The 13,120-nt window shown below is 31.4% G+C and overlaps 1 protein-coding gene across 1 annotated transcript; it reads left to right on the forward strand.

The window, feature by feature from the left end:
* On the forward strand, window positions 9,303-12,676 carry LOC108662000 (protein HOTHEAD-like). The gene is made up of 4 exons (XM_018121005.1): window positions 9,303-9,396; window positions 10,196-10,837; window positions 10,977-11,362; window positions 12,638-12,676. The coding sequence occupies exons 1-4, from the start codon at window positions 9,303-9,305 to the stop codon at window positions 12,674-12,676; spliced, it is 1,161 nt and encodes a 386-aa protein (XP_017976494.1).

Genomic DNA, 13,120 nt, shown 5'->3' on the forward strand with positions numbered 1-13,120 from the left:
CAACCTCATAATTCATCATTTTTCCATCTAATTCTCTTAAAATAAAGTCAACCTCATCCTCACACACCATTGGCTAGATTCGGCCTAGAGAAATTCATGGAGAAAATGAATATTTTTCTTGTTGTTTTACTCATAAACATGCTAAACTAACACTAAACACTAACATAGTTCAAAATTAAATTAATCTAACAACTTTCTCTCTCTAAACCCATATGATCAGATTTGAATCCATCATCAAAACACATAATTTAACCATGAAAAATAAGAAGAAATGCATAGAAATGATAAATCTTAAGCTAAGCTTGAAAAATCATACCTTTAAACACTTGATTCCTTGAAAAATCACACTTTTTCTTTGAATTTTCTCACTCTAGGGTTTTCTTATTTCTCTCTCTCTCCTGCTGGTTTTGGCTTACCCTCCCAATGAAGAATTCTGAAATTTTCAAGCCTTTTAATAGGCTTAATAAAATATTATTATTTTATTTACCTTTTGAATATTTTATTATTTTATTTTTTTCTAGCCATCTTTTTGACTTTCTTTTTCTACCACTCAATCCTCTTCACTTATTCATGTCTTCCATGAAATTTCTTGACTTTTCCAAAGTTTTGGTGGAGTAAATTTTTTAAAAATTACACTTTTGCCCCCGTAAAGTGAAGAATTACATTTTTGTCCCAAAAACTGAAAAATTGCCCATAAATATATTTTTCATCCCTCATACTCATACCATTCTTCAATTTGTCAAATGTGATCTAAATTCTCTCAAAATCTCAAATTTTATCCGTGGGTGAAAAAATTACGATTTTGCCCCTAGATAGTGAAAATTCTGGTTTGACTCTGAATTGATCATCGAACTCCGAATTACCATTTTGAGTCATCCTTGAACTGCGAAACTTTTAATTTCACCTTAAAATTCATATTTGAACTAGTTCGAGGCTTAATCGACTCAATGGTACCATTAGGGGTAATATCGTTTTTTAACGATTTCTCGAACTTCCTAAATATACAAACATTTTATCGAGCATGTGAATGATATTATAATTATTTTACAAAGTAGGGTTTGACATTTACTTTGAAATTGTAATCGGAGTCGAAACCGAACATCATGCAAGCATTAGCCTGCCACATTGCAACATTCCAGATATGCAATTTGCCAAGCTATCCTGGAATGCATTGATAAAGGTGTTCACCAAAATAAAAAGGAAAAACCTTTATTGATTGTTTTACTATTTTTTTTTTGAAATGCACATACTTCATTCGTTGATTATTTTACTAATTAAATCCTAGATTATCTCATCATATTCATTTTAAATTTAAATTGATAATTACAAAGAAGAAAAAAAGATTACCCCCTCTATCCGAATCCTTTTATTCAATTTTCCTTTTTAGGATGTCTAAAAATTAAATTCTCTTAATTTCCTATTTTAAATATCTAATATTGTTAATTTTTCTATATTATAAATTTATTTTTAATATATATTTTTTAATTTTTTTCCCAAATAATTGAACATTAGAATTATAAAAAAATTTAAGATTTTATTATAAAATATGTTCAAATCGAAACTTTTGTCAATCTCCAAGGAAATGAAATGTATAAAAATTTTTAGATATGAGAGTAACTAAATTTAGTGCTCAATATAGTGGAATAAATAAAAATATGCCCCCCTCGTAAATAGAATTGCAAAAAAAAAAAAGAAGGATTATTTTAACTAGATATCTATTTCCATAATTAATAACTCTGCAAAGAAAAAAAAGGAAATATTATTTTTGGTATTCTCATTTTGTATCTTCTTTTATTGCACTTTATAGAAAAAGAACCTAAACATAAAAACGAGAAATGAAAAATGGAAAATAAAAAACGACAATGATATCAAAAGAAATAAATAAGTCCCCTTACATTAAATAAATTATAAATGGAGAATGTACGACTATTCATATTTTGTAGAGAGCTTCCTCTTCATTTGGCTAAAAAGGCCAACAGTCTTATCCATAACATACATGTAAATAACTTGGCTCCCAGATTTATATGACTCTAAGCCATCCTAATCAGGAGCGGAGCCTCCTTTAGTTTTGAGCCAAAATTTTTAAAATTTTTTTATATTATATAAATTTTTTAAAATTTTTAATATAATCACTTAATGAGCTTCTTCAAAATAATTTTTATTTAATAATTAATACAAATAAAGAATAATAAAAATATCTCACATGTCTCATTCAATTTTAATTTTTTTATTTTCTTTTTATAATTTATATTTATATTTATATTTATATTTGTTTGCAGTATTTGCTCATATGTTCTAAGTTTCTATTGATTTTCTTTTATAAATTTTTACGAAACATCAACCATTTTTTTTATTATGTCATCTATGGGTTCTGTTTTTTGCTTGCCATGTTCTTCTTTTTCCTATTATGTGAATTTTATTTTTTATGATTCTAATATTTAAAAATTAATATATTATTATATAGTTCTCAAATATAAGTTGTAGCTCGTCAATATATTATTTTTTTATTAATATTAATTATGTAAGAGGAAATTATCTTGAATATATCTTTTTTATATACTTTATGTTTTATACTTAGTTGAAAAGAAATTATTTTGATTAAATAGTCTTTAAACAATCTCGATTATATTAGAGGAAATTATTTATCCTCTATATCATATTTAATAATTTATATTTTATATATTATAGTTTTATATTTAATATTATAAGTTTAAATAGAAATAAAATAAGAATATTGAAAGTTGAGTATATTAATTTATTTTTCAAGTTTGATTACAGTATGAGTAAGTTGAAAACAATTGGTAAATTCTTTAAAAGAAAAGAAGTAAATTGCTTAGATTCTTCTACAATTGAGCCACCAAACTTCAAGGTTTTAACTCATGAATAAGAGTAACGTAAATCAAAATATCCAAGTCTTAATTCTAAAAAAATAGATATTTTTTAATATATAATTAATAATTAATGAATTTGAATTAAAAAATCAACCATAACTTTCTTACAAGATGATTTATATTTACTTTTTGAAAGTCAAAGGATGAAAAATTTTACAAAAGGGATAGGAAATCTCGTAACGTTCTTACAAAAACCTGCAGTAGACAAAAAGTTGCAGGGAAACACAATCCACCTATACATGATCTGTAAATTTGTCAAGTTAGTGGAGGAAAATCAAAAACGTATCAACGGATGGAGCCTAAGTAGCAGTCTGGAAGAGCAGCAGTCTCTTATGAGCAGCAGATACTCAACCATCAAAACAGTCCAAACAGCCTAAGGTGCCCGACAGACAGAAGCAGAAATATCCAGGGAAATAGATCAAGCCGGATTAATTACCTCCATCACCTGTACGGATCCAACATCAAGGCTCCACAGAAAATCAACTGTCCTGAGAACGCCCTCTTTAGCTAGTGTATTTGCTTCATTGTTTGCTGAACGCAGGGTGTGCTTAATGTCCCTCTTCTTAATTTTACCGAGAATATTGAGATTTTGGACAATCAGTTGTCTCGGTCTCCATGGCACCTTGTTAGGGTAAGTGATCCAATTAACAACATTTTGGTTATCAGATTCAATAAGAGGGGATGAGACGTACACCACCTAGAGGCAGCGTAAATGAGAGCAGCCTCTCTAACAGCCATCTGCTCAGTCTTGTTTGAATCACACACCCCAATAGATTTTGAGAAAAGGATAAAGACATCCCCGTGCTCATTGCGCAAGATGCCTCCAACTCCGTAGTCATCTGAGCAACCTAGAGGCTCTATCCCTGTTAAATTTGGGACTCCCCGCCGGTGGTTTGGACCAAGACATCATATTTAAGGTTTGCTTACATCTATTAGGGGTAGTTCCCACATTTGGGAACCTAGCCAAGTCACCAAATTTTTACTTTGAAAATTACTTCATTTCTAGTGGTCCAGGTGCCCCATAAGATTGCACACCAAACCATTCGCCAAATCAGCCCATTATTTAGAGCGCTAACCACCTCCAACCATGAAAGAAGGCAGATCCGGGGATCATCATGATACACCAAGTGGACATTCTAAAGAGCACCCCACTGCTGCCACAGGAGCCAAGACTTGCCACTATTGAAAAAATGGTGACTCATCGTTTTGATTTCAATTATTTTTTATTATCAATCGCTTGATTATTGATTAAATTCAATATATTTATTTTTAAAATTTTTAACCTTTATTTTTTTATCTTTTAACCCCCAACAAAATTTAACTAGCTCCGCTCTTGGAAACGAGATCATCCTCTCATTCTGTTCTCTTAATCTTTGGGTTCAGCTCCGTGATGTTTCTCTTTTTTCTGTTCCTTCTACTACCATTGAAGTGTCCTGGTTTTGTGTTTCCCTGTAACACCCCGACCCTAAATTTTCTGTGATATATCATTCACATGCTTTGGATAGCATGTTTGTATATTGAATTGCCCGAGAAAACAAGTTAAATGACTGTATTACTCCTAATGGTACGGTTTAGTCAAATAAGTCTTAAACTAGTTTAAACAGAGAATCGAGGATGAGTTTGAAAAAACTAAAACCCATGGGTTGNTATATAGTTCTCAAATATAAGTTGTAGTTTGTCAATATATTATTTTTTATTAATATTAATTATGTAAGAGGAAATTATCTTGAATATATCTTTTTTATATACTTTATGTTTTATATTTAGTTGAAAAGAAATTATTTTGAATATATAGTTTTTAAACAATCTTGATTATATTAGAGGAAATTATTTATCCTCTATATCATATTTAACAATTTATATTTTATATATTATAGTTTTATATTTAATATTATAAGTTTAAATAGAAATAAAATAAGAATATTAAATGTTGACTATATTTTTTTTTTCAAGTTTGATTAAAGTATGTGTAAGTTGAAAACAATTGGTAAATTCTTTTAAAGAAAAGAAGTAAATTGCTTAGATTCTTCTACAATTGAGCCACCAAACTTCAAGGTTTTAACTCATGAATAAGACTAACGTAAATCAAATTATCCAAATCTTAATTCTAAAAAAATAGATATTTTTTAATATTATTTTTTTTTTTTTTTTTTTTTTTTATTAATAATTAATGAATTTGAATTAAAAAATCAACCATAACTTTCTTACAAGATGATTTATATTTACTTTTTGAAAGTCAAAGGATGAAAAATTTTACAAAAGGGATAGGAAATCTCGTAACGTTCTTACAAAAACCTGCAGTAGACAAAAAGTTGCAGGGAAACACAATCCACCTATACATGATCTGTAAATTTGTCAAGTTAGTGGAGGAAAATCGAAAACGTATCAACGGATGGAGCCTAAGTAGTAGTCTGGAAGAGCAGCAGTCTCTTATGAGCAGCAGATATTCAACCATCAAAACAGTCCAAACAGCCTGAGGTGCCCGACAGACAGAAGCAGAAATATCCAGGGAAATAGATCAAGCCGGATTAATTACCTCCATCACCTGTACGGATCCAACATCAAGGCTCCACAGAAAATCAACTGTCCTGAGAACGCCCTCTTTAGCTAGTATATTTGCTTCATTGTTTGCTGAACGCAGGGTGTGCTTAATGTCCCTCTTCTTAATTTTGCCGAGAATATTGAGATTTTGGACAATCAGTTGTCTCGGTCTCCATGGCACCTTGTTAGGGGAAGTGATCCAATTAACAACATTTTGGTTATCAGATTCAATAAGAGGGGATGAGACGTACACCACCTAGACGCAGCGTAAATGAGAGCAGCCTCTCTAATAGCCATCTGCTCAGTCTTGTTTGAATCACACACCCCAATAGATTTTGAGAAAAGGATAAAGACATCCCCGTGCTCATTGCGCAAGATGCCTCCAACTCCCTAGTCATCTGAGCAACCTAGAGGCTCTATCCCTGTTAAATTTGGGACTCCCCGCCGGTGGTTTGGACCAAGACATCATATTTAAGGTTTGCTTACATCTATTAGGGGTAGTTCCCACATTTGGGAACCTAGCCAAGTCACCAAATTTTTCCTTTGAAAATTACTTCATTTCTAGTGGTCCAGGTGCCCCATAAGATTGCACACCAAACCATTCGCCAAATCAGCCCATTATTTAGAGCGCTAACCACCTCCAACCATGAAAGAAGGCAGATCCGGGGATCATCATGATACACCAAGTGGACATTCTAAAGAGCACCCCACTGCTGACACAGGAGCCAAGACTTGCCACTATTGAAAAAATGGTGACTCATCGTTTTGATTTCAATTATTTTTTATTATCAATCGCTTGATTATTGATTAAATTCAATATATTTATTTTTAAAATTTTTAAGCTTTATTTTTTTGTCTTTTAACCCCCAACAAAATTTAACTAGCTCCGCTTTTGGAAACGAGATCATCCTCTCATTCTGTTCTCTTAATCTTTGGGTTCAGCTCCGTGATGTTTCTCTTTTTTCTGTCCCTTCTACTACCATTGAAGTGTCCTGGTTTTGTGTTTCCCACTTCTTCCTTTGAGCTTCCTGTGCTCGAATTGTTCCTGTTCTGTTTGTGCCTCTGTTTCTTTCGTTGTTCTGAGGTTGCTACTTGCTTCTTTGTTGCCCTTTGATGATTTGCCTCTGTGGTCCATGTCTTCTACTTCGTTTATTTTGCTTTGGGGTTTTCCTTTTTTTCCTGCTGGATGTCGATGGTTGCTAGTTGCTGTTTTCTTGCTTTCCGGCTCCTTTGATTTTGATTTGCTTTGCTGCCCTTCTTCTTTTCTGCCTTCTTTGTCTCTCCAGCAGGCTGTCTTTGTTTTCTGCTGGTGCCTGCTGCCTCCTGCTGTTGAGAAGTTCTTTCTTTCTCTTGTTTTTTCTTTCTTCTTTTATGAGTTGTTTCTGGATCTTCTTTTTCTGATCTTTTTCCTTTGAGCAGACCTTTTATCTTTGATACACTGTTTAATAAATTCTTCTGATCTTTACCTTTCAAAAAAAAAAAAAAATAGTGGAGATGGTATTATGAAAATTATAAGAAAATTTCCAAGTTAATTACATCAAAGATTTATGCAACTGGTGAAGACTTGCCCCACTAAGCACAAATTCTGATCTGCCCTTGGCTGCACTAGGTTACGATTAGGCAACCTCCCGAACCACAAATAAGAAGAAAATAGTCAAAAATCAAATTATATCCAGATATATATCCTTAATATAATTAGCCATTTTTAGTTCTGTGCCAATCTTTCCTTTGTAGTTTCACAATGCCCCAAGAATAGGGCTCCCTAACTTGATATCTATATATGCTATTAAACTGATCGAGACTATCAAAAGGCCAGTTTGGTTTTCTTTTCACAAGCACTAATTTTGAAGATTTCTAGAAATTTTTGAGATATGAGAAAGTTTGGAACTTCCATGCATAACCTTAAACTCCGAAAATTTATGATTACATTTCAGATAAATCAAAGATTTTAACTGAATTACTAACTTCAGATGGCTTTGTATTCACATCATCTGTATCACTGTCTTTTATTATTGTAAGAGGGCAACAAGTTTGCCGACCGCCTTGCGAAAGCTGGTATTGGTAGATCAAATGGGCTCCTTCAGGTTTTTAATCCCGTTCCTGTTTATGCTTCTTCTACTGGTTGATGTCTTTTTGGGATTTTTGCGTGGCTGGCTTCCTTTCTTTTTGATTTTTCTCCTTTGTTGTTTGGGTTCTGTTGCTTTTTCCTTTTGACGCTTTCTTCCACTGGAGTCGGGGTTATGTATCGACGTTGTAACATGTTAACATGTCATTTTGGAATAGGATATTGTCACGTGACAGATGATGTAATCAAAGATATCACTGATTGGATTTTTTATTGCTAAGTACTTGTTTTGCCCTTTTTACCGATCTACATGTCTTAAAATTATTGGTTCACATTTTTTTTTTAAAAGCGTAAATTTTCATTGATATAAAACTGCACAGCAATGAAGTTTCTCCTTGGAAACTTCATTCCCCTGTATACAAAAGCAGGCAGCACGAAAACAGCCTGCATCAAAACAAAATCTCAACATCACTTTACAATGGCAGTCCCAGCCCGAAAGGAAGAAGAAAACCAACCTACTTACAAACTACCCAGCCAATTCAAAGGTTTATATTTTTGAAAGAAAAAAATTAAGATACCTTAAATTTAATTACTAAACAATAAAATTGAACGAGAAAGCTTTAAGGTTTATCAAGCCCTCCACATTAAAAAAATTCCTAAACCATCTGAGAAGACAAAATTCTAATTGTCCAAAGACTTATATGTCACAAACTAAAAATGCAATGAGTTAATGTTGGACAAAATAAAAGTTCATTATGTTATATATATCTATATATTAATCAATTCAAAGAACCCACAAAACTTTGACACTAATACACATTGTGAACAGATTTCTACAAAATTAGAAAAATTTTATGCATACAATCAATATATTACAAAATCGGAAAAAAATTTGTACCAGCTTTTTTCTTCACTTATAATTATTGACTTTTAAGAGCAACCCAATTTCATGCTCTGTATGCTATCTCTTACTGGTAATAATTTGCATGAGAAAAACAATTAAAATTTATAGCTGAATTTGCAACTAGCCTTAGATCATGACTTTTAAGCCTTAGATGCATGAATTTGCAACTTGACTTATTATTATCCCTTTTGCATTTGGCTTTAAGTAAAGGTAAATGAAAAATATTTAAACTAATGATTCCACCTTGAAAACTAGTTTGCTGGACATAGACTTTTCTTTTGGTTTAGGTAACAAAGTATAATAATATTATGATGCCAAACTAGTCTCTAATAGGTATTAAATTAATTTGTCAGCAAATTCCTTAGGCCATGTGAGAAAATGCTACTCCATAATTTTCCTGATCTGTTTTTATTTTATTATTTGTCATGGGGCATTAAACTGACAACTTAACTATAACAAATGATAGTTTATAATAATTAGTGAAAAGGACTTATTTTACTTAAAATAAAAATATAACAACATAATTAAATGCAATAAAAGTATAAGGGTTAAAATGATTTTCTTATATAATTCAAGAATTATTTTGAGTATAATACATATTATTTATAATAAAAATATAATTGATTAGAATTCAGAGCTAAAAGTATATATTCGGAGTTGAACAGGATCCAGTCGAGCCTACCAAAGTTTGACGGATAGCCCAACCCTCTTACATACCAACACACATCAGCAAAATCATTGATATATTGAATAATGACAAAGTGGAGAAAAACTGTTATAACAAAAAAATGAGGGTAGGCTTTTAGTATTTAAATGCAACCAATACCGTATAAGAGACCTCGCAGTTTTTGGATTTTTATAGAATTTAAAGAGCTTTTTGAAGTACTAAGTTATAGGAAAAATGGGTTTGAGGTACGCCTGGTCCTCGTGGAGGGTTCTTCTACTTGTTTTTGTAGCTGAATTTGCTTTTCATGGCTTCACTTATGGAGAGAAAGGTATTCTAGTATTTATTTTGCAGGAGATAATTTTAATGCTTACAATGTTACATCAATCTAACTATCCACCAGTTGCTTTCAAGCAGACTTTTGTAAACTATATATATAATATTTTCAAGGCATTTCATTTTCAAGACTCCCGTCTAGGTTTGTATATAATATTTATTTTCTTTTTGCATGGATATATGATTTGATGTTGTAATCAATAATCTCTTTTATTTTATAAATCTCATCTTATAATTTGAATATATCAATTATTCATAAGTTTAATTTTTTTATTTACAACATTTCATAAATGTATCAAATCCATCAATATCATCAACCACTGTTAAAAATTAATGTGATTTCATAAATTTAGTGTCACTGTCACATAGACGTTTATATGGTATAAAATGTCAATCTGAAACATCAAATAGATCTAGTTTTTGTCACATAAACATTCAAGTTTTTGAATCCACTTATTTTTTATATATAGATATTTATGCGATTTTGACATGATAAGTTTTGTTGAATTTTAATGATAGAATTAGGCTGGATGAATTTGAAACACCTTTTATAAGTTATAGATATAAAATTTAAATTTTAAAAGTTAATAGAAATAAAATACTACATAAAGTTTATGGATATCACTGCAATTTACTCTATCGTAATATTCAAATGTCTTTTTTATGATTAATTTACATATATTTAGGAGACAGAGGTAAGATAGATTTGAAGATTTTTTCTTCTTTTCTTTTTTGTTTTTCTTTTTGCGAAGAGCAAATAAAGATACGTAATTAACTCAAGATCTCATTTGCAGCTTCTAATTACAACTTCATACAAGAAGCAACCTCTGCTCCAATAGTCTCATTCTACGACTACATAATCATTGGTGGAGGAACTGCTGGCTGTCTACTGGCCGCAACTCTGTCTCGAAATGCAACTGTTTTAGTCTTGGAAAGAGAGGGGTCTCCATATGTCAACAAGACCAAGATAAGGATAGAGAACACTTTGTCTACTCTTACAGATACCTCTCCCGATTCATTCTCTGAAGCATTCATCTCCGAGGATGGAGTGGTTAACATCCGACCACGAGTGCTTGGCGGTGGAACAGTGATTAACGCAGGGTTTTACTCCCGTGCGGAAACATTCTTCCTAAAGCAAAATGGATTGGATGAAGCATTAGCAAAGGATTCATACGAGTGGGTTGAAAGGAAGTTGGTATCCAAGCCAGTCGTGTTGCAGTGGCAATCTGCAGTAAAAGATGGGTTGCTTGAAGTTGGGGTTTTGCCATATAATGGGTTTACGTATGATCATATTATTGGGACTAAAATTGGTGGCAGTATTTTCGATGAAAACGGAAATAGACATACCGCAGCTGATTTGCTTGAGTACGCTGATCCAAATAGCATTAAGGTTTACTTGCATGCTGTTGTGCAGAAGATCACGTTTACAACAAAAGGTAATTAGTTAATGCATTTATTTTTCTAAAATCAAATGACTCTAAGTTTTAGGTTTTGGTTATACGTAAACCAATCGATAACCTTATCAATTATTACTCTTTTTACATAAGGCATTCAATAAATTTACCATTATGGCAGTTGGATTGAGACCAAAAGCTCAAGGGGTGATCTTCTACGATGCACAAGGAGTAAGGCACATGGCACTCTTGAAAAATGGGTCCATGAGTGAGATAGTTTCATCAGCAGGTGCAATTGGAAGTCCACAATTGTTATTGTTGAGTGGTATCGGGCCCGCCCTTCAGTTGGAGGCACTTGGTATCAAGGTGGTGTTGAACCAAGCAATTGTGGGTCAAGGGATGGCTGACAATCCATTAAATGGTCTCATAATTCCTTCTCCTGTGCCTGTTGAGCTCTCACTCGTGACAAGTGTGGGCATCACGAAATTTGGTTACGATATAGAATTTGCCAGTGGGTTTGATTTTTCTGCCCTTTCTATTGCTCAAAGTCCTGCCAACTTCAATCAGGTTTTTACCCATTGTTACACTCTCATTGAGATTTTATTTATTTATTTTTCTTTTTACATGTGATTTGGAGTTATATAATTGTAAGTAATTATCTTATTATATAAACTTTACTCTCACATTCCAGAATTGGAAACATAATGACACAATATTAAACATGTGAATTTAGTTTTATGATCATATGATAAGTTAAATCAACTCAAATGATTTTGTGTTAATTCGTTATTAAACTTTAGAACTAGTTGAAAAGTTAGTTGCTTCCCCTTTTTCTTCTTTCCACTTCTGGATATAAAACAGAGTATGAAAGGGAGGCTTCTGTAATAATTTTTACTTATGGAATGAATATAGTACCAAATTCCACAATGATTCTCTTTCTTCCACTTGATTGTTTCTCTCAATTTTATATGGTATTAGAATAGCATTAGGGTTTCTAGTGCAATTCATCTTAAAGAATTTGTTAATGTTGTTCGTAATCTGAACTTTAATTTTTTTTTTTCAGATTGTTTCAATAGTTCTGTTAATTTCTTTTGCTTCTTGGTTGGATTCGCTATCCTTTTTGAATCTTGCAAAACAATTAATGGTTCATTTATCTAATTTAAGATCTTCAGCCACCATATTATTTGCATCACACTAATCTTAGATCAATCGTGATTTATCCAAAATTAACCATGTGTAACGATATTGCGTGGAGTAGATCCTTTATGTTGCTTTGTCCATAAGAAACAAGATAGATTTTTTTTTATGGAACAATCCGAAGACTAGATCTATTGTATGATTTCTAGACAGTTGTAATAATTTGATAGTGGCATGGTTTTTTTATTCTATCTCACCACCAATCGCCTTAACAATTTTATATATGAACTCTGTCACTAAAATCTAAGAGACACTGAAATTAATTTTCCACAACATAACATGATGATACCCGTGTTTATAATCTTCAATTCACTTTATGTAATATTGTCTCTTCCGCTCAATTATTTCTCTCAATTTTACAACCAGTAAGAACTCTATGTCTCTCTATGCAATCCATTGCATTATTGTGGAAATTAAATTGCCTCTTATCTTAATAATATTTACATTGAATTATTAGATCATACCTTTGCTTTGAAGTTGTACTCGGAGTCGAAACCAAACATCATGCAAGCATTAGCTTGCCACAGTGCACCATTCCAGACATGCAATTTGCCAAGCTATCCTAGAATGCATTGATAAGGGTGTTCAATAAAGTAAAAAAAGAAAAACTTTCATTGATTGTTTTACTATTTTTTTTAAATGCAGATACTTCATGCATTGATTATTTTACTAATCGAATCCTGAATTATCTAATCATATTCATTTTAAATGCAAACTGATAATTACAAAGAAGAAAAAAAACTACCCCCTTTATCCAAATCCTTTTATTCAATTTCCTTTTTAGGATGTCCAGAAATAAAATTCTCTTAATTTCCTGTTTTAAATATCTAATATTATTACTTTTTCTATATTATAAATTTATTTTTATGTATATTTTTTAATTTTTTCATAAAGCATTGAACATTATAATTATGAAAAAAATTTAAGATTTTAATATAAAATATGTTCAAATCAAAACTTTTGTCAATCTCCGTGGAAATGAAATGCGTAAAAATTTTTAGATATGAGAGCAACTAAATTTAGTGCTCAATATAGTGAAATAAAAAAAAATGTATCCCTCATAATTAGAATTGCAAAAACCAGAAGGATTATTTTAACTAAATTTCTATTTCCACAATCAATAACTCC

The sequence above is a fragment of the Theobroma cacao genome, chromosome 5 (genome assembly GCF_000208745.1).
Source record: "Theobroma cacao cultivar B97-61/B2 chromosome 5, Criollo_cocoa_genome_V2, whole genome shotgun sequence".
Taxonomy (NCBI): domain Eukaryota; kingdom Viridiplantae; phylum Streptophyta; class Magnoliopsida; order Malvales; family Malvaceae; genus Theobroma; species Theobroma cacao.